At 35.0% G+C, this 27,032-nt stretch overlaps 1 protein-coding gene across 23 annotated transcripts in view; it reads left to right on the top strand.

Moving 5' to 3' along the window:
* ADGRL3 (adhesion G protein-coupled receptor L3) overlaps positions 1 to 27,032 on the top strand; it is a 748,795-nt gene that overhangs the window by 580,703 nt on the left and 141,060 nt on the right. For 19 of the 23 annotated variants that reach the window (XM_019743750.2, XM_074324498.1, XM_019743745.2 and 16 more), the window contains 4 exons: positions 9,350 to 9,652; positions 11,728 to 11,831; positions 20,998 to 21,183; positions 24,255 to 24,293. In XM_019743750.2, coding sequence (XP_019599309.2) covers positions 9,350 to 9,652; positions 11,728 to 11,831; positions 20,998 to 21,183; positions 24,255 to 24,293 — 632 coding nt within the window. The remainder of the gene's footprint in view (positions 1 to 9,349; positions 9,653 to 11,727; positions 11,832 to 20,997; positions 21,184 to 24,254; positions 24,294 to 27,032) is intronic. The other 4 variants (XM_019743744.2, XM_074324499.1, XM_074324502.1 and 1 more) reach the window with 1 other exon arrangement.

The following is a 27,032-nucleotide window of genomic DNA, read 5'->3' as shown; positions in this document are numbered from 1 at the left end:
GTGATATGCAGGTGCTCTATTTTTTTACAAATTCAAGGTTTGTGGCAACCAATGCCAAGCGAGTCTATTGGTGCCATTTTTCCGACAGAATTTGATCACTTCATGTCTCTGTCACATTTTAGTAATCTCACAATAATTCAAACTTTTAAATTATTATTATAGGTATTACAGTAATCAGGGATCTTTGATGTTACTATGATAATTGCTTTAGGGCACCACCAACCTTGCCCATATAAGATGGGAAACTTAATCTAAAAATGTTGTGTGTGTGTTCTCAGAACTCCACAAACCGGACATTCCCCTTGTCTGTTTCCCTCTCCTTGTGCCTCCTTATTCCCTGAGACACAACAATATTGAGATTAAGCCAATTAATAACCCTACAGTGGCCTCTAAGTGCTTAAGTGAAAGAAAGTTGCCCGTCTTTCACTTTAAATCAAAAGCTAGAAATGATTAAGCTTAGTGAAGAAACCATATTGAAAGCTGAGATAGGTCAAAAGCTAAGCCTCTCACACCAAACAGTTGACTAAGTTTTGAATGAAAAGGAAAAGTTCCTGAAGGAAATTAAAAGTGCTATTCTAGTGAACACACAAATGAGAAGATAGTGACACAGGCTTATTGCTAATAGGGAGAAAGTTTGAGTTGTCTGGATAGAAGATAAAACCAGTCACAACTTTCCTAAAGCCAAAGCCTAATCCAGTTCATGGCCCTGACTCTCTCCAATTGTGTGAAGGGTGAAAGAGGTGAGGAAGCGGCAAAAGAAAAGTTTGAATGTAGCAGAGGATGGTTTAAGGAAAGAACCCGGCTCCGTAACATACAAGTAGAAAGTGAAGCAGCAAGTGCTGAAGTAGAAGCAGGTTATCCAGAAGCTCTAGCTAAGATAATTAATGAAGGTGGCTACAGCAAACAACAGATTTTCAATGTAGATGAAACAGCCTCATTTTGGACAAAAATGCCCTCTAAGACTCCCATAGCTAGAGAGGACAAGTCAATGTTTGGCTTCTCAGCTTCAAAAGGCAGGCTTACTTAACTGTCTTGTTAGGGGCTAATGCAGCTGGTGACTTTAAGTTGAAGCCAATGCTCATTTACCATTCCGAACATCCTAGGGCCCTTAGGAATTGTCCTAAATCTACTCTGCCGGTTCTCTATAAATGGAACAACAAAGCTTGGATGACAGCACATCTGTTTATAACACAATTTACTGAATATTTCAAAGCCATTGTTGAGACCTTTGCTCAGAAAAAAAGATTCCTTTCAAAATATTACTGCTCGTTGACAATGAAGCTGTTCACTCAAGAGCTGTGATGGAGATGTACAGTGAGATTAATATTGTTTTCATGCCTGCTAACACAACACCGTTCTGCAGCCCATGGGTCAAGGAGTAATTTAAACTTCCAGGTCTTATTATTTAAGAATATACATTCTGTAAAGCTATAGCTGCTATAGATAGTGATTCCTTTGATGGATCTGGGCAAATTAATTGAAATACTTCTAGAAGGATTCACCATTCTAGATGCTATTAAGAACATTTGTGATTCATGGAAAGAGGTCAGAATATTATCAGGAGTTTGGAAGAAGTTGATTCCAACGCTCATGCATGAGCATTGCATGAGCATTGTTGAGGGGTTGAAGACTTCAGTGAAGGAAGTAACTGCAGATGTGGTAGAAACAGCCAGAGAACTAGAATTAAAGGTGGAGCCTGAAGATGTCAGTTTCTGCAATCTCATGATAAACCTTTAAGTGATAAGGAGCTCCTTATGGATGAGCAAAGAAGGTGGTTTCCTGAGATTGAATCTACTTCTGGTGAAGATGCTGTGAAGATTGTTGAAATGACAACAAAGCAATTAGAATATTATATAACTTAGTTGATAAAGCAGTGGCTGGGTTTGCGAGGATTGATTCCAATTTTGAAAAAAGTGCTACTGTGGGTAAAATGCTATCAAACAGCACTGCACACTACAGAGAAATAATTCATGAAGAAAATCATTCATGAAAGGAAGAGTCAATTTATGTGGCAAACTTCATTGTTATCTTATTGTAAGAAATTGCCACAGCCACTCCAACCATCAACATCACCCTGATGAGTCATCAGCCATCAACATGGAGGCAAGACCCCTCCACTAGCAGAAAGATTACAACCGTCTGAAGGCTCAGATGATGGTTAGCATTGTTTAGAATAAAGTTTTTTGTTTTAATTAAGGCAAGCTCACTATTTTTATACATAATGCTATTGCATACTTAATAGTCGACAGTATAGTATAAACATAATTTTTATATGCACTGAGAATCCAAACATGAATGTAACTCACTTCATTGTGATATTAGCTATATTTTAGTGGTCTGGAACCAAGCACAGAGTATCTTCAAGTATGTCTGAAGTATGCATGTATGTCCATGTAGTAAGGAAAAAAAATATACCTAAGGCACTGAGGAGTATCATAATTTGTCCAAATTCATATATTTTATAAATGATTGAGTATTTATCTTATTGTATTATAAGGAGATATTTCTATTATTTCAATATTTTATTAACTCTAAGATTCTATGATTTCACTTTTTAATATTTCATAAGTTGGAATGTGCCTAACAATTGAACACACGTCAGAGTTTAATTCACAGGGATTTGTTTTTTTTCATAGAAAAACTAATGATGTTGTACCTTCCCCAAATTACGGTATGTTTAAATCTTCTTACAAGCAGCACTTTTTGCTTCATCTCTAAATCCTTGGTGTAATATAAAACAAACACCAATAAATATATATTGAATGAGATATGGTTAGTATGTTTCTCTTTCTATTTCCTGTCTTCTTCAGTAGCTTTTTCTTTAAAGCCTCTTAGAGAAGTCTTCTCGAGGGCAAGGAACATGATACCTACACTCAACATTTTATTCCTAACAATGCCTGTCACAAAAGATGATTAATAAATATGGGTGGAATGAATTAATCTTGTAGTTCTCAGAGTTGGGCTCTCTTAGAGGCAAATTATATATGCCATGACTGAATCTCTTGGTGTTTCAGTTTTACCATGTCTAAAATAAGGATAATTAATAGAACCTGCTCAGAATTAAATGGGACAGTTCCTATTAAGTGATCAGAATAATCCCTGGGCCATAATAAGTGCTCAATATGCACCTAGCAGGTCTAGGCCGTGGCAATACCAATAAAAGTATATGTGAGCAGTTTCAGGGACAAATAAATTTCCAAACTCATCAAGAGTTTTTACATGTGTTTTTGTCATTAAGTTTTGCCTAAATTTTTAACTACGGCATAGTTCTAATGGAAAGGGAGGGATTTTGATAGACTTGGATTAGAATCCTGGTTTTATTGTTTGCGAGCTATGTAAGCTTGGGAAAATTACTTAATTTGACTTCTTTGTTCTCCAAAATGATGACAAGTATACCTACCCAAAGCTTATTAGGAATACTAATTTAGAGCACATAATAGCACACACAACATAGTTTCTGACATGATGGTCCAAAATACCTATGTAGCAGATAATTTTAATAAGATGCCTCCCAAATCCTATATGTTCAATTTACATGATGAGGCCATTGCAAGTTCATGTTTATTAGAACAGATAGTTTACTCTATTTATAGTAAGGATAATATCCTATGAGAGAATCAGAAAATATAAATGGATCAAATTACAAAAATAAATATATTTCCCTATGGCTGATAACATGTGGAATTTTCACTATCTCAAGAAGCCATAGAACCAAGTACTATAAATGGATTCTGAAAAGAATTAGATAATGTCATGACTGGTAATATTAATGTTTCATTTTTTAAACTAGATGTAGTCAAATCTGCTTCTACCAACTTATATCTGTGCGGGTCCAGCAGAATTTCTTTCTTCTACCCAGAGCCCTGCCCAACTAGCCAAAAGCCACTTCCAGCATTGTTATGCTTTTAGTTTTCTTATTTCCTCTCTCTGGCCCCTTGGAATACTTCTTCGGTAATTGATCTTGGACTTAAATAAATACTTGAAGGGTGAGGAAAAGGAAATGCTTCTGTAGTCAGCCAAAATATTATTTATTGGAATAAAGTCAACACAAAAGAAAGGCTTCTAAAGGGAAAACCACTAGGGAGGTAACTATTTTAGAGAGGAAAGGAGAAAAATGAACATGAATCAAAAAGAAAGTCCATGCACTTTATGAGTAGAGGGTAAACACTTATTTTGAAGTGAAGTTTATCCTATCTTTGATTCCAGAATTTTAATATTCTGTTTTAAATATTACGTGTTTTTAGAAGATGCCTGTGTTAGTCTGCTAGGGCTGTCATAACATAATACAATAGACTAGGTAGCTTAAATGATGAAAATGTATTTTCTTACAGTTCTGGCACCTGAAAGTCCAAGATCAAGTTGCTGCAGGATCGGTTTCTCCTGAGGCCCCTCTCCTTGACAGACAGATAGTTGCCTTCTCACTGTGTCCTCTGTGCTCCTGCATCACTGATAACTCTTCCTCTTCTTCTAAGGACACAAGTCCTATTGGGTTAGGTCCCCCCATCCCCATGACCTCCTTGAGCCTAAATTACCTCATTTGAGTCAGGGCTTCAACATATGAATTTTGGGTTAAAACAATTAGGTTCATATCAATGTCTATCCTAAATAATAAATATATTTTGTGATCAAGGATATTAATGTTTCATTAGATTCACTTTAGTTCCTTCAGTCTCTTCTTCAAATGTTTATGGAAGACTCATAGTTGTAGAACACATGAAATAATTCAGAATATAATTTTTGATAGCATATGATGAAAAACACACATTATGTCACTTGGGGACACTTATTTATTTATTATGTATATGATTATGATTCACTTACATTAGAGTCTAGTTTTCTCATTTGTAAAATTAAGAATTCATAGTTACAATTACTCTGCACATTTTTTAGTCAGAATTCTATGAATAGAGGTAAAGAAAAACATTTCAAGATGTAAAGCACTACACAAATGTTGGTTAATGTTAATGTTTCCATTAGTATATTCTACAGATTATATCCTGTAGTAATGTTCAAACTATGTTTTTTTGTGTGTTTTTTTCTTTTCAATGAAAGCTGAAGGGAAAAAAAATCAACAAAATAAATCAAAATATAAGAATGGAATAAGCCATGGGCAACAAATTTCAGAGGAAAGGAGAATTAAATTGTCTTTTGGAAACAAGGCTAATTATTAGGGGAAAATATTAATACGAAGCTTTTTTAGTTATGTGAAAATACTAATCTGTATAAGCACAATGAATATAATACCTATGGCAAAATAATAAGGGAAATTGCACAGTTTTGATAAAGTCTTAAATGTAAGTAGTCACTCAAACTTATTTTCTTTTATACAGTAACCTTTCTTTGATACACAAGCACATGAGGCACTTAATAACATACAGTTGTATTACTAGTTATATAGTCAGGTAAGATTCGATAACAGCATACACTGAGAAGTGTCCTATCACTTCTCCCTTACTGAAAGATAGGGAAACACAATCACTGATGGCATATGATACAAGCTGGAACCTGGACAATCCAAATACGCTGCTGTGATTCTTCAGTGAATGTAATTGTTTTCCATTGTATCTAGCAATAAGACAAGTTCTTTCTTGAGCACTGGTGACAACATGTATATCACTAGTACTTATTCTGCCAAATGCTGGCATTGAGCGCAGCACTAGGGAGTCTTACATAGCAGTAACTGGAAGGAAGGGATGGGGAACAGGGACAACTTTTAAAATGTACTTTTATTTTAGTTAAAGTCAAAGGGAATGATATGACCCAGCTTGTAGGCATCTCTCTTTGGCACAATTCCAAGGACATATATTCTCTACTGATCCTTAAAGTTAGTATGTCTGTATTAAATGAAGTCCTTGAAATGCATTTCATAACAATTTGAACTTCTGTAAAATCTTTTTTTATCAGTATTTTTGCTTCATTAGAGTGTAGTCAACTTAACATGATTATTTTGAGAGAGAGTCATTTTGGAAAAGAGGGGTCTTAGTGTTCTCCCTGCTTATTTTCTCTTTGAGTTGTCTGGTGGTTTCCTTAATGAAATCGCTTTTCCAGCCTATCAACCGTAGGGACTCTTAGCTACCCCATTTGTTATTTTTCTCTATTTATCATTCCCCTTCTTTCGTGAAATTTCACAACTGGACCCTCCCTTGCTTTCTTGACCTGTTCCTGATGTTCATCTATCTTGGCTGATAACTTATTTACTCTTGGTCAAACACAAGGACATAATCTTGAACAAAACACATGTTGGTGTATAACCCCATCTTGGTAAATTTGAAAAGGCTCCTTAGTGGAGATGGCATCCAAGCTAAACCTCAAAGGATAAATAGGAATTAACAAGGTGGAAATGGGGCAGGAACACTGAAGCATATGCAAAGGCCCTGAGGCAGGAAGAACAAGTTGCAGTTGGAGAACTATTGGTAATGTTACATGGTTTAAGAGTAGATTTAAAAGATGAAGAAACATTATAAATGAGCTGGAAAAATAAACTCATGAAGGGGTGTAGGAATGAAGAAAAGGATCCCAGTCTTTGTTTGGAGGGCAGACAGAAACCATTTAAGGATTTTAATCTGGAGAGTAACATATTCCAATTCATACCTTATGAAATGCCTCTGGAAAAAGGTAAATAATGGTTTGAATAGAGTAATTTTAGAGAAAAATAAAGAACATTTCTTTGTATTGTATAATGGTATTGTTAAATATAATTTTGATATGATGCTGTAGTCTTTAAAAACCTGAAATCTAGATCATTTAAATAGAACATAATGATACATATATTAAAGCTATGCTAAAAGATAAATCTATTCAAAATTGATGAGTACAAAGTCACAACAAACAAAAATCTTGTGATAGTGTGTCATTGCTCCTTGTCTACACTTGGGTGATTGAAACAATAGGGTGACACATTTTCTCACTTTTTGTGGGATTATGCAGTTTTGTCAGAGCAAAAATGATTGCAGAACAAACCTCTTTTCCTCCCAGGGCATTATATTCTAATTAAAATATCTAAGTGAAGAAACATGCATTCATTTAGAAAGCGTTCTTCAGCACCTATATAATTCTAAAAAAGAGGAGGAAGGTAACTGAAAACACAGCTATTTTGAAATTAAATTTTACATTAGTTCAAAAACTCCCTGAATAATTGAATTTGAGCATGAGATTACTTAATATAGCTAACTGTTATGAATCTCTATTTTTACATGATCAAACAAAGGAAGACAAAGAAGAGCTAAAAATGCTTTGTTTAAAACAAAAACTATGGTTCATTATCAATGAAAAGTTTAGAGTCTCTGTCAAAAAATTAAAAGTTACTCAAAATGGTCTCCTCAAAAGTACAAATTAGAGATGGAATTATGTAAATTAAAGGAGTCAGAGAAAATATTTGGAGTTAGATTTTAACTATCGCCTTACTACTCCACCAAGTAGTGTGAAATTAAAAATAATTTTTCCATTAACTAGAAAATTTGCACAAAATACATGCTTACATCCCAGTAGCAATACCACTTGCACATTTTTCAAGGCTAATACTTAATATTAATAGAAATCATATTATTTAATTTTAATATTATTTTATTAACTAAATTTAATATTAATAAATTTAAACTTGCCATTACGTTTTCTTAATTTCATGGTTCCTTTTTGAAATATGTCACTAATTTTATAAGTAAAAAGTATTAGAATCATATGATTACTATATATAATTTTAAGAATTCAGCTAAATTCTTCAAAATATATTGCTAAATTTTGTATTTGAATATGTTAAATGCATAGTGTCAGTAATTTTATTTTATGAATCCTGAATTTTTATTTTGTGAAAATAGATATTGAAACACCAGTATTGGCATTTTACACTAGTATTGGTTTCATTAGCAAAAAGGTTAACTGCTGTTTGCCTCCATTGACAATGGGTTGAACATAGATAATGGTGACTGGGAAGAGAGCAAAATAAAGGAATGAGGCAGACTCAACAAGCCTTGGTGTATATGGTGTGTATGGAATCAGAAGTGAGTAAAAGGAGACTCTACCTTCTTGTATGGACTTTGAATAAATGTGCTTGTGAACATTATCCCTCACCTAGAGAGGGAACATCAGAAAAGGTGGAAAGCTGAGAAAAGAGGGAGAGGAAACAGAAGAACAAGGAAGAAGACAAATAAAAAATAGCATCAATTCAGAAAATGCTCCAATTTCAAAGCCTTAATGTTCAGGAAATCCATACCTCCTTTCTCCCTGCCATCTCTATACTGTTTTTTGGAAGCTTTCTATACACTAAATACACTGTGATGGATTTGGCACCTCTTCTGGGGCAGCAGATTCAAGTTGATGACATGTTAAAGAAAGCAGACAATGAGTAACAAACATCAGGAGGCTCATCACAGGATTCCCTTCAGTTCCTAAACCTGAACTACTGTGAATCTGTCTAGAGTTAGTGCCGCTGTGGTTTATCTGCAGTAAGTGAGGTTAAATTAAGGGTATAGTAGTTTGTAATTTTATAGTTAGGAATGCAGTGTATGTGTGTGTATACTCCTGCATTCTTATGATGAGAATATGAATATATTTCCCCAGAAAGATAATTCTTTGCCGTGATTCTTCTTTCCATAGTGTGGGTAGGGCATTCCTTTGGATACATTATTGGTTTAATAACCTGTGATACCTGGTCATTGAGCCTAACCACTTGTACATGGAACCCGGAATGCATTTTCCCATTAAAAAAAAATAACCTACTTAGAAAATAATTTATGGATACAACTAATTGGAAACTACTTATACTTTACATTAATAAATGTCAAGTTTAAAAATTTTGATAAGCTGGATCAGTTCTAAGAGCATCAGGGTAGATCACCCAGCTACTCTTAATTTGGAGTATAGTTAAGGAGATTCTACTCAGAATTGAATTTTATTTTTCAGCTCATGAGCACTTTAATTCATGATTTTTTTTTGCCTCTCCCATATTTTCTGCCTCTTCAGAAACTCATGTCATACTTAATGTGAAAAAAATACTGTATATGCTCTCTCCCTTTCAATACCAAGTTTGAAAATTCAAAGGAGACTAAGTTTTAATCCTCTAATTGTATAAGAGGCAGGAAGTATTAAGAAGCTTACTGAAGAGTTGAGTTGTACTGTAATTTTGTTTTCTGTGATTTGCGTTGCGAAGAACCATAAGCAAGCCTATGTTTGGCATTGATCAAATGACTGTCTTGGTACTCAAGTGCCTCTCTGGTACCTTTATATTGGCTATTTTTCCCGTGTTTAAGACTCTGAATTTTCAAATAAAAATGTTTTTCTTTAAAGTCTTAGGGTTTTTGAGGTCCTACTGTGAACAAGCAATATAGGAGTTTTCTTTTGAATTTTATTTCAGAAATTTCTACCACAGGACCTCTTGGTATGGGAAGCACCACCACCAGTACCACCCTTCGGACCACAACGTGGAGTACAGGCAGGAGTACCACCCCATCAGTGTCAGGAAGAAGAAACCGGAGTACCAGCACCCCATCTCCAGCTGTTGAAGTGCTTGATGACATTACCACACACCTTCCATCAGCACCGTCCCAAATCCCAGCTCTGGAAGAAAGCTGTGAGGCTGTAGAAGCCCGAGAAATCATGTGGTTTAAGACACGTCAAGGACAGATGGCAAAGCAGCCGTGCCCCGCAGGAACTATAGGTAAATCGGTCCTATAGAGTTAAGTTAAGGGTGTGTCATTACTTTTGTTTGCTTTTCTAGCATTTTTTTTCTTTACTTCATTTTTTTTTTTCACATTTGATTGCATTCTGAACTCAGCTAAATTGAAATTTAAAGCAACGTATTTTCAGAGTTTGAAAATGCATTCTGAAGAAGTCACCAGTAAGAATTGGATGAGGATACTCAGACATTTGAGATCAGTGCTTTTCACCTGGAGTGCGGGGTTTCTGGGTGGAGTTACAGTTAGGCTATGGATGTCCCGGTTACTCTAGAGAGCCAGCTTTGCTATACAGCAGCCCAGAGAGAATCACTGGATTGCTGGGGGGGGGGGGGGGGGGGGGTGCTCAGGTTTGTCACCATCCTCAAATGTTGATTGTAGAAAATGAGATCGAGGACTTCTATATCAGAAAACAATCATTGAAACTACCTAAAATTTAATAAAAGAGAAGTTTGACTATTGTTTTTACCAGTCGTTGTATCTGTCTATTGATGGTCAAAGGCTCTTAACGTCGTCAGAGATCAAATAAGCAGGAGCCAACATCCCATTTACCCAGCATCCACTAGAGAGAGCAATCCTGCATCGTTTTCTGTAAGGGATAGTTAAGAACTAGATAGCTCTTTGCCCCTTCGTTTTTACTGGCATGATTCCTACTGTCCCTGAGTTGTAGCCATATTAGTATGTGCAGTATTTAAACCATAAGTAGTTTGATTTGTTTTATTGTTACATATATTGACCTTCATAAAACTTTACTTAATCCAATGAATAGCATTTGCATTATTCCATAGAATATGTAAATAAAAGAAATACACAATAGATGTCACTATACCGGTGTTCTTGGGGACTGTATCTTTGGGTGTTTTTTGGTTACTTTAAGGAAGCATGTTTCTCTTAGAAAAGTTCCAAAGTGGATACGCCTTTCTGAATTCCATGATATGTGAGGTGATCGGAAGACCAGAGGTAGTGTTGGTTTTTGCACGAGGGCATGTTTAATTTTTTTTTTTTTCAGCAAAGTGTTTAAAACTAGTTAGAAATCTATCTTCCTTTTATAAAGGGGGATGATATTTAGTTCTAAAGTTTTCTGCGGTAATGGAATCAGAAAACCTTCCCTCTGAGCCTTGTCCCCTTAGTTCTGGGCCTCAGTTCCTCCCTCTTTGATATAATTACAGCCCCTCTACTTCAGATATCTGTTGGGAAGGTTAGTGAAACACTTTATTTGAAAGCACTTTGCAAACTACAAAACACTGAGAAATAAGTCGTTATTATTCTGTGACAATTGAGTAGGAGATTTAAAGGAGACGTACTACAGCCCTCCCACGTGACTGTCTGTACACTACAGTCTCATTTTTTCCCCTTTGCTCTGGCCCTTCTGCTGTGCTGCTGTTCGGGCCCACACAGTCTCCCACTTGAATTATTGCTGTAGCTTCCTCACAACCTCCACATCGCTCCCTCAAATTCATCCTCTAGAATGCTGCCACCGTTATCTTTCTAAAACCTTGACCTGCTCCTTTCTCTCATCTGCTTAATGTTCTTCATTGATTTTCCAGTACCCACACATGCCAGACAAGGGAGTTTATGCTCTGGCTTTGCCTGCCTTTCCAACTACATTAAATACGACTTCCCTATTCAGAGACCTCAGGTCAAACCACTTGAAGTTTCCCAAACACAGCATATTTTTCCTCCACTGGGAATGCCCTTTTCCATATTGTTTTTTCTGGAAAATCTGCAAATTGATTGCTTTAAGATTCAGTTGCTATCTTGCCTCTGAAAACTTAAGCAATAAGCCCCATGGAGACAGGTACTGCATCCAGGTAATTCATGAAATTATCCCCTGTACTTGGCATAGTTGCCAGCAAGTGCTTTAAAAGTATTAAATGTTTCTATTTCTCCATAGTCAGTTGCTTGCCTGGTACTGTACACAGTGTTTTAATAGACATTGTCTCAATTTAGTTATTTCATTTTTACCTTTGTTCATCTTTAACATAGCATAGATATAAAATCATTGTAAGAAAGATGGTTTGACTATCTGAAACAGACCCATTTTTTCTCATTATTTTAGGAGTATCAACTTATCAATGCCTGGCTCCTGATGGAATCTGGGATCCTCAAGGACCAGATCTTAGCAACTGTTCTTCTCCTTGGGTCAACCATATAACACAGAAGGTAAATCATATGGCCGAGAAGGAAGTCTCCACCAAACCTAAATCCTCTGTTGTTGAATATAACTGTTGTAAACAAAATCGTCAAGATTTTAAAAAAGTATTAATGTGGAAAAATTCTCCCATTTCCATTTTAGATTTAATGACAACCTCTGATATGCTATGAGCTAATTCTGGAATTTGTTATTCTTAAAGGGCAAATCCGTGAACTTCCTCTAAGCCAGGCAGTATTGCTTATAATAATTTTATTATTAATAAAATGTATATGGTATAGTGAACTACAGATATAAAAGTCCAAATGATATTATAAATCATGCAAGCAAAAACTTTTAGCATACATACAGATTTTCCTGTGGAAATAATAACTACAGTAAAAAAAACTCTACCTTTGGAATCACAGCCATTTGATAAGTGTTCTGTATCCTAATCGTTTATCAGTGTTAAAAGTCTACACGTGTGTAACAGAATCTTGCAGACTCAAAATTGCAGGGCTTATTTAGTTGCAATATGTTGAACATTTTTATTATTAATGCACTGTGGGCCTTTGAAATGATTTCATTACAAACAGAGACCAGATGTGCATTTATGCCAAAAGGGCTATGGGATGAATCCTTATTATAGCAATTTGTGTGGATTTATGCACTCCTAAAATGGAGAGTCCTTCTATGGCACATTAGCTATGCTAAGGAATTTCTGAAAGAGATTTTTCCTGAGAAATATTACAAATGATGGCCTTACTAAAAGCCTGTCTGTGCCATTTGCTCTTTTCTGTATTTGTTTTTAACCAGGCTGACCCTCAATAATGTACTGTATAATAATCCATAAATATCTACCCAATAGATCATTTAGCAGATGAGCCATAACTATCTATTTACCCTAAATCATGGAAGAACAGTGGTTGTATTGACTCTAGTTACTCTCTTACATATGCATCTCCATACTTGTTGCTATTCATAATGATGCTTCTCCAATTTCAGCACTGTTCCTGCCACAGACAGTTTTTATGTCCTTTGATTTTATTACAATGTAGCTCAGACCCCAGGGCAAATAACTCTTGCTGGATGTGATCAGATTAAGAGATCAGTAGCATATCTCCTTATATTAGCAACTTTTAAAAAATACTTCCTACATACTTAGCCCAGGGGTTAATATTAATTCACTAATAATTCACCTAGAAAGCTGAGTGGTTCTCATGACAGTCCCTGAATATGATTGGACTGTTTCATTGAAGAAATTATGGGGTGACTTTAACTGACAATAATGATGCTTAATTCTTTTCTTTCCTTGGCAGACCTGCTAATCTTTTGACAAAAGAGATAATTCCTTGCAAAGAGCAGACAGCTGTTGTTGCCCATTTGATTTATGGATAGGGTGCTTCTGTTTTATAACAAATATGTTCCATTCTTCCAGAGCATTTCTGTTTAATCTTACAGAATCTACAAAATTACATTATATCATAATTATATTAAGATTATAGAATTTAGGCAATTGGAATTTATAATAATACCTTAGCTCGATTACTTATAAATTTATAAAACCTTCAAACGTATAACAGGAGGCTTTGGAGCACAACACGTTGGCTTATGTAACTAACCCAAGGTCAGACTTGGAGCTGGTGGTTTTTCTGGGTCTGCCTTTATCAAGACATGCTTAGGGACAACGCTGGTGAAACTGTATGTGCCTTTGTATTACACACTCACTGACCTAGTCTCTCTTCACTTCTGTCCACCCTTTTATCTGGCGTGTCCCTCATACCTCCAAATAGTTATGTTACTCATTGAATGTAAATGGTAGTAGAACAGCTTTCTTTACCACAGAAGTCCAACACTTAAATATTAAGTGTTAAGTATGAACACTTTTAAATATTAAATATTAGAGAACTAATATGCAGTGCTCACAGGTATGTTTCTATATTTTCTCTCCCATTTCCCCAAAGCATCTTCCTCCAAATTCATACCTTTGCTCATTTCCACCCCCAGTACCAGAGTCCCAACAACAAACAGCAGGGACATTGGAAGAGGGTTTGTTTACAGTGGTATTGTTGCTGGAGGCTCACATGGATGTCCAAATAGAGGACTCAGCCTGGAGCAGGGGTGACCAGGTTCTTGTCATAGCAGGAGAAAGAATTCAGGAGTGAGACACATGCAGGAAAGCACAGATAGTTTATTGAAAAGAAGGTACATGCTTGAGAGGGAAGTGCTGGGAAACTCAGGCTGAGTCACTGGGAGGAAGTCCTAAACATTGGTATGTATACCTCCTGGAGGCCGTTTTGTAACATCCCATTGTAGTAACCACAATGTAAATGAGAGTATGAGGACATTATAATTAGCTCACTGTCCGGCCCTGAATAAAGGGATTAGCCTTGCTGGATGCAATTGATTCTTGTGCTGGGGCTGCAGGTACTGGATACAGTTACTTTTTACCTTTGTCAACAGTGAGGAGCCTCTTGTATCCTGGAGGGAGTTATCAATTTCCCAGGCGACCTATCCTGCCTCAGTTTTGGGGAAGCCCAAGTGAACTGGAACGGACTGATCAGGGATCCAGAGCTAGTAATAGAAGTAGAAGTGCTCCCAACTGCTGGCTTGTGGTTGCTGGATCCAAGGAGTGACTAAAATTGGAAGCAGGGTGTCCTTGAGAAGAAAGATGACCTACAGACAAAAGAAACGGCCTACCCTCAGGCAACTTTTCAGAAAGAAATGTAGGGGAATAAATACCCAGACCTCACTCTCCCACCTCCCACCATTCACCTGCCCAGCTTCCCATCAGCCAAATCCAAACAGAAGCCAGAAAAGAGAGGTGTTCTTAATAACAGCCATGTATGCCCACCTTCTAGGTCAGAGAGCAGGATGGAGGAGGATGGAAAGTAGCCTTGAACTAGCAAATGGAAACTACCCAGAGTAGCTCTCAGCTTTTCCCTCCCCTTCTCTCACCCTTCCACTTTCCCATCCCCCTCTCCTCCATCCTCCCTTCACTGCTCCATTCCTCCCTCCTTCCTTTCCCTTGTCTCATCCCCCTTCCTGTGCTCTGACCTCCCCCCTTTTCTCTAATGGACTTTTTAAAAGTGCCATGTTGAAAAATTAAAGGAAAATAGGTATCTTTAATGATTAATTTCTCCCCTCCTTCTCCCATTGCATTTCTGTAAACTTTAGACTTTTAATGTAAAGGAACACTTTTTACTCCCAATGAAAGCATAGATGAACAAAGGAAGGAGGGGGTAATTCTCTTATTGAAACAGTGTATTTAGTTTCCTTTCCCCAAGGATTTGTGGGTGAATGTCCCCTGGGGTGTAAGGTGACTCCTTGTGGCTTTATGGTGCTTCTGGGGAATTTCTGAGGACTTTAAGGGAAAGAAAACCTCTGAAGCAGCCTGCCATCTCTGCCATGGGGAGGATGGGGCCAATAACTGGCCTATCTGATACTGTAAAATAGCAACAGTATTTCATATCATTCATTTCATTATAAATTCTATTTACTCACTGTGTGTCAGGCATTATAGACAGAAAGTATACACAAATGAACGGATCAGGATGCTTACTTTAGTTGAAAAGAGCAAACTTTATATTTTCATTTTTTATTAGGCAATGAGTTATGCTTTATCCTCTGCAGTCAGGCCAGGAGGCAGAAAACAGGTAAAGAATCCTGATGGTTTCTGACTCAAATGAATTCAGGCCTCTTACATACTGGTGAAATTATAGATTACATTTTGTATAGTAATAGAGGGTGGATTACATTTCACTAGAGAAAAATGTGTGCCTTCGAAAGTCAGAATATGAAGAATGCATTACAAACTGGCCAGAATACTTTCATAATGATGAGATTAAATAAAAAGCATAATTCTTACAGAAAGGGAAAGGCAAAAGTTGTGCACAAAGGGACCTTTACCCCCAGCAACAATAGAGGCAGAGGAGGGGAGGGAGAGAGAAAGAAAGAGATTGGTAAGTAGCTGGGTGGATGGATAGATGGATAGATAGAACAAAAGGTAGGTACAAAAATAAATAGATGGATAGATAGAGGATAGCCAGCTAGCTAACTAAGATAGATAGATAGATAGATAGATAGATAGATAGATAGATAGATAGATAGATAGATAGATAGATAGATAGATAGATACGTAGGTAGGTAGACAGGTAGACAGGTAGACAGGTAGAGAGGTAGAGAGGTAGACAGACAGATCCTTTTTCATATTAATGTTTAAAAATAATTTTCAGTTTCTATTGAAAGCCAACAAATTAGTTCAAAGTTCTGCCTTTTCAAACATATGTGGCGAGGTGGCAAAATATCATTTTTTTTCACCTTTCTTTATGACTGCTTACCAAAATCATAGTCTCTGACTTTAGTTTGATCTCTTGCTTAGATTAAAATTTTCAAAAAGTAGTTTATGTTTTCTGTTTTGGATACCTTTAAAGGGTTTGTTTCACTTTATAATCTCTCTACATTTTCAATTTAAAATTATGTAAGATTGCAGTTTTGAATAATTTTTGTATTTATTTACCTGTGAAGTGAGGTGTGTTTCCTACTTCATGATCTGGTCCAACTATTATCTGCAAAAGAAATGCCTGAATTGTCACTGGTTAATAGTCTTTCTATTTCTAGCAAACTAAAGTGTCTTGTTTGTTACACAAGCTACTGACAGAGTTTGAGAAAAGTAGGGTTCTTCTTGCATTTTTAAAGGAAGGATGTGAAGATCTAGAAAATACTATTGCTATTTTACAATATCAGACAATGCAGTTACTTTGCTTGGGAAGACTAGGTTGAATCCAGTCACCTATGTTTTAATTTCCCCATTCTGTTAATCTCTATAGTCTAATATGAAATGAAAGTAAATTGGTTAATATTATTAAAAATTGGTGAGCTTTCCAAGGCTTTGGGCTTATTTAACCTTCTTTAAAATGTAAGGTAGAAGCATTCAATTGTTTATATACCTACTTGACTCAGCTTTATAGCAAAATAGGTAGATCTTTCAATGAAATAGTAGCCACATACTTAAACAATATTAGTAACTCCTTCATGAATTGTTTTGGCACCCGATTAATGTTTGATATAGCAAATCTCATAAACTATCAAGCTTATTTCAAAGAATATTGTTTTTATTTGTGTTAAAATTTGAAATATAAATAATATCCATCACATCATACTAATCCTTAACTAAATCTGCAGGGTTTCCTCTCACCTATTCAAGTCCTAGACATAATCCCACCATTTCAATACAGGCTTTAATTTACTAATCCTCAGAAAACAAGTAAGATTTTTCAGTGTGCATGAGCTTATTTCTGAGAAATAATTTTAATAGAATTTAGTAAAAGCAATGTTAGAGATAGACATTTTAATGAGGTCTGTAAACTAGGGTGTGTGTAATAACTTCATTTCCTCACTTGTCCTCTGCGTTAGACAACTTGAAGCAAGTTAAAGATAATGTGTTTATGTTTGCATGGAAGTCAGATAATTGTTGTCCATCGTAACTGTGGTGAGAGAAATAAATAGGGTTATCAGAAAGACAGTAGAGCAGCTTCTGGATGCCCCGGGAATGAACATCGTCAGTGAACGCCTGCTCTGGAAAAGCAACATTTTACTTAACCATGAACGTTGAGGTCCCAGTGGCTATGGGATAGTCCAGGTAAAGGCACTACCGGTGAGTCATGTGAGCAAGAAGCCCAGGCATGGCTCATGGTGCCTTCTTTCCTTCCCTTCCTACATCCAATCAGACAGTAGGCCTGTCCATGTACTTGTAAATCTCTCCCAAATCAGGCCACTTCTCGCTTTTTTCCCCTGCTACTACCCTAATCCACAATAGCTTCTGTTGCTGGGGCCTTACAGCAGGTCTCCTTTTGTTCACTCACTCCTGAACCCTCTAATTCATTCTCCTGAGTTTGGTATGTTTCAAATACAAAGTGATTAGACCACTCCTATTTAGAGGATATTTCTGTCCCTTCCCTGGCTCTTAGCACAATTCCCAGAATCTCCATCATGACATCCAAAGGGGGACTCTTGAATCTGTTCCTTGGTCAGCTTTCCAACTGCCGAAACCCCAGTTACAGTGGCCTTTGTGCAGTTTCCCTAAAACTCCAAGCCCTTCCCTCATAAAAGCAGTGTTCTCTGCCTGGAGACCCCCCTCTCATCCCAATCCAATTCCTTATTTTCCATTCCATCTCAGATTTAACATTCTTCCTTAGGGAAGTATTCCTTAAATTATTCTCTAACTTCATACTATATCTCTAACTTCACCAGGTTAAAAATGCCCTTAAACTGGGATTCTGTACTGCACTCCACAAAATTGAAATTAAATAATTCTGAGGTTAATTTATTAAAAGCCCTTTCCCTTGCTGGTATATAAGTTCCTTATGTTATTGGGAACCATTTTATCCACCATTGTATCCCCAAACTTTAGCACAATGCTATTAGAAATCCAAAGTTTGGTTAAAGAACAAACAAACATATAGACTAAATAAATAATTGTTGAAATTATAGAGACAGCGATATTCATCTTATTTCTTAAAAACTAGATATAACAAATGTTCTACAGACACACACAATTTATGCTACATATTGATACTGAATTCTGAAGGTTAAAAAAATGTGTTCGTTTTTTTTTTCTTTCTGTTGTACCTACAGTAATTGCACTATCTTCTGAAACCATGGTTATTCTAGACTTTACTTTTTATATGGCATCCTCTTGACTTTCTCCCCACCAGCTCACAACACTAGTCCTTCTTACTTGGTCCACTTCAACTTCTCTTAAGGCTTCACGTAGCTGTACCCTTCTATTACCTTCCCACCCCATTTCCAGGTATTTCCCTGTGCTATATTCCCATAATACCTCATGTGCATTTCTGTTATTCCAATTGCATTATTGGATTAATATTATCTGCCTTTACTCCCCTCTCCCTCAAACACACACCCTCTACCCCAATCCCATCTGGTAGAACGTGTGCTTTCCTGACTGCAAGAGCTATTCAACATTTGTTTTTATTTCCTCAGCAAATAACAAGTATCCAAATGATTGTGGAATGAATGGAAGATTTTTCCATGATTTCTTCAATTATATGATGAAGAGGGGATCAGAATGAATAGTTATATCAATTTTTATTTTACTGTAAAAACATACTTTTCATATTTTTATTATAAATATTTTTATAACTTGTTTGTATTTGTTTTTTTTCCTACACTTTTCTTGTCAGTGAATATTGAGTTTCAAAGTTCTTTTACAGAGACGATTAGATTTATTCTTCATAAATACATACTTCTTGAATGATAAAATGTAGCTACTATTTTTATGATACACTAATGATTTTATTTTACTTCAGTTTTTATGAGCTATTGACACATATATAGTCAGTATCATCATCTTTTATGTTGAGAGCAGTTATATTTTGATTTATGAGTCATCTGTATTTTCAACTTTTTAATTACTGTACATAAGAAAAAGTTTAAATTTGTATATAAATTGCATAAGCCTTCTTTTCCACCTTATCATGTTTCTCCCCAATATTGTAATAAGTAATATTAAAAACTATGTTCAACTACACAAGAAAAAATCAGATTAAAATATGATACTATCAGTGCTATTATTTCTTATTTATTTTTTCTTATTTTATTGATAAATAATTTTGCTTTTCATAATATTCCCTAATAGATGTAATGAAAATCAATGCTTGCATCTTTATTTTTGAGATACTGTTAATATAGAAACTGTATGGCCTAGTTCAGTGGGTCTAAAATTTTTTTCAACATGGCCCATTTAAGTGAATCAGAAGACAACTGAGGGCCTTCTGTCATGACATTTTCTCATAGAAAAAGTATTATGTCGTTATAAAGAAATAGAAGAAAACAATATAATAACAACAATGGTAACAATGGTAATAAAACAATTACACAATGATTAACAAAGTAAAACAATAGTAATCCTACAAATAAACTGTTAGAGTTTATACATGTTATATAATATATAACAAATAAACTGGTGATATGCTCTTCTTGGGGGCTATACAAATATGCATTGTCGATAGTAGTTTATGAGAGTGATAAACAGTTCCACAAATACTTACCAACATTTCATGTAATTAAACTTTTTAAGGCTTTTGAATTAGTTTTTTTTGAATTAGTTTTTTTTCTGTATGCTTGATAATATAATCGTTAATAATTTAAATAGTCCAGTTGCTTCAATTTATTCATTTATTTCTTTAACATTCAATCATGCTAGAAACTTTTGTTAAGCATCCCTGAGTAGTTACAACCTACTTGATGAAGAGTTTTGTTTGTGCTCCTTGTAGCCTTCTGAATAGCCATTAAGGAGAGCGCCTTTAAAAGAGAGGACCTTTGTGTTTGTGATCCTAAGTTCTATATTGGACTGTGCTAAAGAAAAAAAAAGAAAAAAAATAGAAAGAAAAGAAAAGGAAGAAAAAAAAAACCCATTTTCTAAATAATGATACTGTTAATAATTTATGTTGTAATCGTGCAAGATAGCCCTATTTCATTATCCAGAACTATCAAATTTGCTCATGTGATCATGGGGTATTAGCCTTTATTTCTTTGAACATCTTCCGAGTTTTGACAATTTGATACATTCTTATTGAATATTCTTGAAAAACCAGCATACAGTTTCAGAAAAGGAAAATGCTAAAAACAACAATTGTTTGCTACTCAGTGCATTGGAAGCAAAATCTCTTATTTAGTAGGTAACAAAATGAAGACCACTTTGAAAAGCAGGAATTTTATTTGGGATAAAATTTTCACAGAGCTTAGCAGCTGGTGAGTATTCGTTGTGTGCTAAGTGCTAAATTAGGCACAATGGAAATTTTGTACTTACCTCTGAAAATTTAGAATATGGTTGGAGATTCATAATGCAAACTCATCAGCATCCAATTTAAAAACTCACAGAGAAAAATCATCGAGCAAACAGTCTAAACTACCCAAATGGACAGTTAAGGTGAGAGCAAACTAAGCTTTTGAAGTAAGATTCCTCAGAAGGAGCTGTGTAAAGACATATATTTCAAGTCAGGTATTGTAGAAAAAGATGGATTAGCAGGAAAACCCAGGGAATGTATTCCAGATGAAGATGGAGTTTGATAACTATTTCTTGGCTCGATGATCGTAACTTATATGTAAAACAATTATCCACAGGGACCAGTAAAATGACTTAAGTTCTCTTTCCTTATTCTCATTTCAAAATTGCAGTTGAAATCTGGAGAGACAGCTGCCAACATTGCTCGAGAGTTGGCTGAACAAACAAGAAATCACTTGAATGCTGGAGACATCACCTACTCTGTCCGTGCCATGGATCAGCTGGTAGGCCTCCTGGATGTACAGCTCCGGAACTTGACCCCGGGTGGAAAAGATAGTGCCGCACGCAGTTTGAACAAGGTAAAGACCCTGGTGATATTTATCTTTAAAGTTGTAGTGAAATCAGTGACACTTCCTTGGTTAATTTCTCGCTAATAAACTTAGATCATTTTCTATTAAAGTTAGATCATTCTAAAGAGTATCTCTACTTATATAGTCAATTCACTTCACTGTTTCATTATAATTATGACTGTATTTGGCTTTTACTCCAAAGAAGCCATAAATGATAATCTCTCCATATATATTTACAGTCCTACTTTCCGTAATGTTTACTCTCTTTTGTATGCTAAATTCCGAGAGGATTAATATGGATAAATGCAATTTATTTTGTTTCTATTTTCTACTTTCACATTTTTACATTAAAATAATTAACAATACAACAAATATGTAATCAATAAGTAGAAATTTAGGAAATAACAACTATGAGAAAGGATATTAGCAATCCATGATAGATATTTTAAAACAAAATCATTTAACCAAATTAATATTACATTTAAAAACTCAGTGCCTGTATCTAGGTTTTAATATTTATTTCCTTTTGGTATTTAAATTACTCCACTTTTGCATTACTACCATTAAAACTTAAAATATTTAAACGTATTTCCACAAATTTGAATTGTAAATGATTAAAATAACTCATGTTTTAAATTTCAGAAAACATATTTTATATATTGCATTTATGTTTATAAAGATAGATAAGTATATTATATACACATATGTAAGCAATATGTTTGTATTGTATATAATCTATATACTATACAAGCACTTTACTTACATAAATATATAAATTATATTTTACATATTTATAGTTTATAGGGAATATAATTTATTTATGTGACAAAGTATCACATAGTAAGTTAACCTCATACTGAAGAGATACTAAAATTACTACCAACAAATGACAAGTGTTCCCTGAAAGGTATTGTGTAGTAGAGATGATCAGTTATTGAAACTGGATTTTAAGGCCTTGAATTATCATGATAATCTTACTACTAAAAAAGCAAGCATTTGGCACTGACAGACTAATATTTTTCTGTGGAATTCATTCACTAAATGAACATTCCCCTTTAGAGTGAAAACTGACTTTGCAGAGTGGTCTTTTAATATATGTAGTTAGTTATTTTGTGTCTTGTTAGACTAACAGCCTCACTCGTCAAGATGGAAGAAAAATTTTAAACAATATTGTTATGGCATAGGATAGCCTGATATTTTATCTGGCAAATATAGATTTTTCCTGCAATTTCATCCTCAGAAAACAGATTGCTTCATCTATTCGATACAAATATTATTAAAGCTTTATTTTTATTTATTTATTTATTTATTTATTTATTTATTTATTTATTTATTTTCTGAGCATAAAGGAGTTACTTTTGTCACTTATGCCTCTGATAGAATCACAACCAAGCCCCTTATAGAATATAATCCACAACTGCCTGTGTAATCTGGGCATGCTGTGATTTTAATGTGTTATTATCTAGGCTGACTGGATGCTATTAATGAATATCGCTGCCAGCTATTGTTATCATAATGTACTGCAAGTAGTAATTTCCATTAATGTTACATATCCATAACATTAGTTGTTATAGCAATACTGTGTGTCTTTATTTAAAAATGGTGTTGATGTGGGATAGTATTGGGTAAAGCTGGCAATTAATGTCACATTCTAACTGGCTACAGCTAATCAGCTTGCCTACTCTGAATATCAAATAACTACATAATGGGCAAATTTCCATTTGTGAAGCTTTTTAATGCTGTCTTTTGTTTCCCATTTGGCTCTTTTCAATTGTTTATATAATGTGGTTTGTCTATGTTAATTTGCATGATGGGGTAAGGAGATGGGAGGGCAAAGGTTATTCACGTGCTTGCTGGCTCCCTCTGTTTCCTGTGGTCTCCACTGTTCCCTGAAGCAGTTATGACCCATCAGATTTGCAAAGTCAACCCCTTACAAATCAACTGCTCCCCACATTGAAATTCTGGAGGGTTTAGAGTCCTGCAAAATCGAGATGCGAGTCAGTGATCTAAATGACAGCACTAGCAATTTACTTGCACTCATTCCTCATTTAATTCTTTAGAGGAGTAACTGCTCAATGCTCATTAAAGAATGCATGAATTAAAGTTGGGAGATTGTTCGCCACACAAAAGGCATCGGAGTAACTGCTTCTTAAAACTGAGTAATTTTCTGCTTCAACAATCAAGGCTACTGAAAGAAAAAATATATATATAGGGACGTGGAGGAAAACCACAGTCTAATTTATAAAAATTTGGGTCAGTTATTAAGGCAAATAGCTCGTTAATTATTAATTTTATTACCAGGAAAAAAAAAAGTTTGGGGCTAAATATGAGTGGCTGTTGACCTTTTGCTCAATAAAACATCACTGTGTATGCAGATAAATAAATGAACAAAAACAGGCTCCTTATCCCACAGAAGTTTCTAAAATGTATAATTATTTTGTTCAAAACTGTCAAAAGAAATTCTGCAAGAATTAAAAGTAGTGATAAATCGCTATATTGTTTACATTATTTTAATCAGAAGTAATTTATCTCTTCGTATTTGTCCCTTAGAATCCAATTATCATAAAGGGCATTTCTACTCCTGATAAACAGAATTTTTTGTATGTTTGAACGTATAGTTTGTGGTACATATTAACCATCGATATAATCTGTAAACCACAAACAATGTATTATCTTTGAAAAATGGATTCCAAAATTTTGACATAATTTACTTAACTTCATGTGTCTTCATCTGTGGCCCATGAATTCATAACTAACCTGATGTGAAATGAATCATTTCAAATGAATGAAGTATATTGATTTTTACTAATGTCTACTAAATGTATTCCAAGATTTCTTTTCGTCATTAACAGCTTTATACCATCCCGTTTTCACCTGGGTTGTTCTGAAAGGGTGTTGGCTACTATTTTTCAAGCCATGGCTTACATTTTGCTGCTGCTTAGCCTTCATTCTCCTCTGGAAAGTAGTGCACAACGAAATAAGGTGTTTTGTGTAGATGTGTTCTTTTATTTTTCTTGTTTCTCCTGTCACTAACTTGTTTTTTCTATTCTGTGTTTAATCTGCTGTCTTAATGGATTCAGCTTCAGAAAAGAGAGCGCTCTTGCAGAGCCTATGTCCAGGTACTTTCTGCGTTTTTATAAATGTGTTACGTTGTTGAATTTTCTCTGTTGGTGATAGCATGTATGAGCATCTGATAAAAAAAAGATAATGCACCCTGTTGAACTAAAGAAATTTCAGAGTGCATGAAGGTTGGGAATGGGAAAACATACGAAAGGGTATGTATTAAAGAGATTTGGCAGTGCCAACGCTCTTTCATGCAAGAGGAACACAGGCTAAGAGGAGGTACAACTTGGGGTGTGAGAATTTTTCTCATCACTAAAAGGTGAGTTGGGTGTAATATATGAATCTCTCATTTCTTCATAGAGGCCTATATGAAAACATTTCGTTCATACCTTAAGCCTGCTAATATTTTAGTAGCAAATCATTCAGCAATAACACTCACTCAAAGTCATATAAGACAATGAATAGCCCAGGATACTCGGAATATCATGTTTCTATACCAAAATGTTCAACATATGCTGTGATTGTCTTACTTTCCCACTCATTATAAATGTGTAAATGTAATTTTTCTCCAGTTAACATGTTGCAGTTTGTTTCTAAGCAAGGTAAAAACCATTCCTGTGTTTATGAAGTACGTATTAAAAAAAGAAAAAAAAATAGAAACAAGCTTTATAGTTTTTTTCCCAAGAATGGAAGGAAGGCAGTGTAGGAGCGGAAAAATTTCTCTTCTTCCCTTCTAGGTTCTTTGGCGGGTCCAATAATTAAATTGGCATAAGACAGATTAAAAGGGAGAAAAGAATTTTAATTATGTATGTATGGGAGCCTCATGAAGACATAAGACTCAAAGGCATTCCTGCAGTTGAGGTTTATATGCCATCCTGGGCTAAAGAAAGGGGAAGGGGCCTGGGGCTTCAAAGGGGAGGAGGGAAATTCACAAGAAGATGAGAAGCCAGATGTTGGTAAACAGATGTTTGCTCTGTCATGCAGGCAAATCTTTCAAATAAAAGATTATTTCTGGTAATAGCTCTCTTTCTGGTACAGGCCCCCTATCTAAATTATTTTAGGTAGTTAAGGGAGAGGTAAAAGTTTTTCCGGAGTATGGTGGGTCTTCATTGTCTTGATTTCAAAATAATCCACAAGCCAGAGTGAAAATTTTGGGTGGTGTATCCTGCTCCCCTTCAGCAGGAAGGCAGAAAGTCAGGAAGGAAGGAAAAATATGAAACTGTGTGATAATAAACTTTATTCTTTATCTATGTCATAGCATTTTTAAAGGGGAAGACCATTTGCATTTATTAAGAGAGATGCCCTCAAGAACCAGTTACTTGTTCTCACACTGGTAGTCCATAAACTAAACCTTATCAGTTTATTCACAATAAGGGTATTTTGTGGGAGTCATTTAAAAGGAAAAAAATAGTAAATTGAGTATCAAACATATATTAGGAAGATAAGCTTTTAGTTTGTTTTACTATATAAAATAATGACTGTATAAGAAACAGTTCAAGTTTATTTTTCTAAGATTTTAGGAAAGAAATTGCTTTGGGAGGTTAATATACTACATATATGTGTGACTTATACTCTTAGTGTGTGCAATAGAGAAATTAAAGTATTCTTCAGCACTGAAAGCTGAAGTTCATTTTCGAGCAATTTTAGGATTGCTTTTATTTGCAATCTATACTATCCCTTTAATGGAGTCTTGGAGATAATTAGCCTTTTGGTATTTAAATCTATGAAATGCATGGTCATTCAAACTCAAATCTCTGATGGAAAATTAATAGCACAGTTTATTCGGTGACTGATTTCCTGTTGTTATAATTGACTGGCTATGAGTAAATGTTTCAGCTATTGACTAAATAACCTGATAAGATCAAATACATACAGAATATCGGTGAAGCAGAAATGCTCTGCTCACTAATACATGACATTACTTCTATTCATTTTACTGTAGATCATAATACTATGAAATTTTAGAGTGAATAATACTTTAAACTTTAACCTGTATGAATTGTAAAGACTTGTTTATGTTCCCTATTGTTTCTATGTTCACAGCATGGACTATCTATGAAATAGATATGAAATATACTTGACGTCCTTTATGCATTAGATTTGAAAAAAGATAACCGTTTTGCCATAAAGAGAGTCTTAAAAAATATGGCCTTTCCATGTACACAAACAATGATTCTTCTAAGTTTGATTTTGACCATCTAAGTCCATTTAGCTATTAATTATTTAGAGGTACAGTGTCTTTTTAATGAATTACCTAGATCCATCTTTCACTTCCTCTTACTTCCTACCTTTTGTTTATTTCACAAAATTCACACACACGAAAAAAGCACAGTGAAATCTGGACTGTCAGCTGTCCGCTATGATAACTGATCTGAAAGTGAAGAATTACAAAGTGGTTGCTTTGATTTTTCTAAATGATGCATGAATCTCCTAAGACTTATTAGGCTTGTGTCTCAAGAATTTTAACAGAAAAAAAAAAAGGTCATATGTTTTTCTTTATTTAGTTGTAATTTTAGATTATATTAAAATCCTTATTGACTACCAAAAGAAATTGACATGAGTCATAGTAAAAAAAAATAACTATTACCATGTCTTGGGCATACTACATACCTTCATATAAGAAGATACTTTTAAGTTTTATGCCAGAGAAGATAACTAAGGCTTGTGTCACATATGAATATTAAATAGCTACTGTGATGTAATACTACCAGAAGGAACCTTAGAAATGAAGCTGAGATAGCTGAGATCTGGAAAGATGAAATGATGTCACACAACTAGCACTGATGCTCCTCTCT

Source organism: Rhinolophus sinicus, linkage group LG02 (assembly GCF_036562045.2).
Source record: "Rhinolophus sinicus isolate RSC01 linkage group LG02, ASM3656204v1, whole genome shotgun sequence".
Lineage (NCBI taxonomy): Eukaryota > Metazoa > Chordata > Mammalia > Chiroptera > Rhinolophidae > Rhinolophus > Rhinolophus sinicus.
The sequence above is the reverse complement of the archived record's forward strand: the minus strand, read 5'-3'. Positions and strand labels throughout refer to the sequence as shown.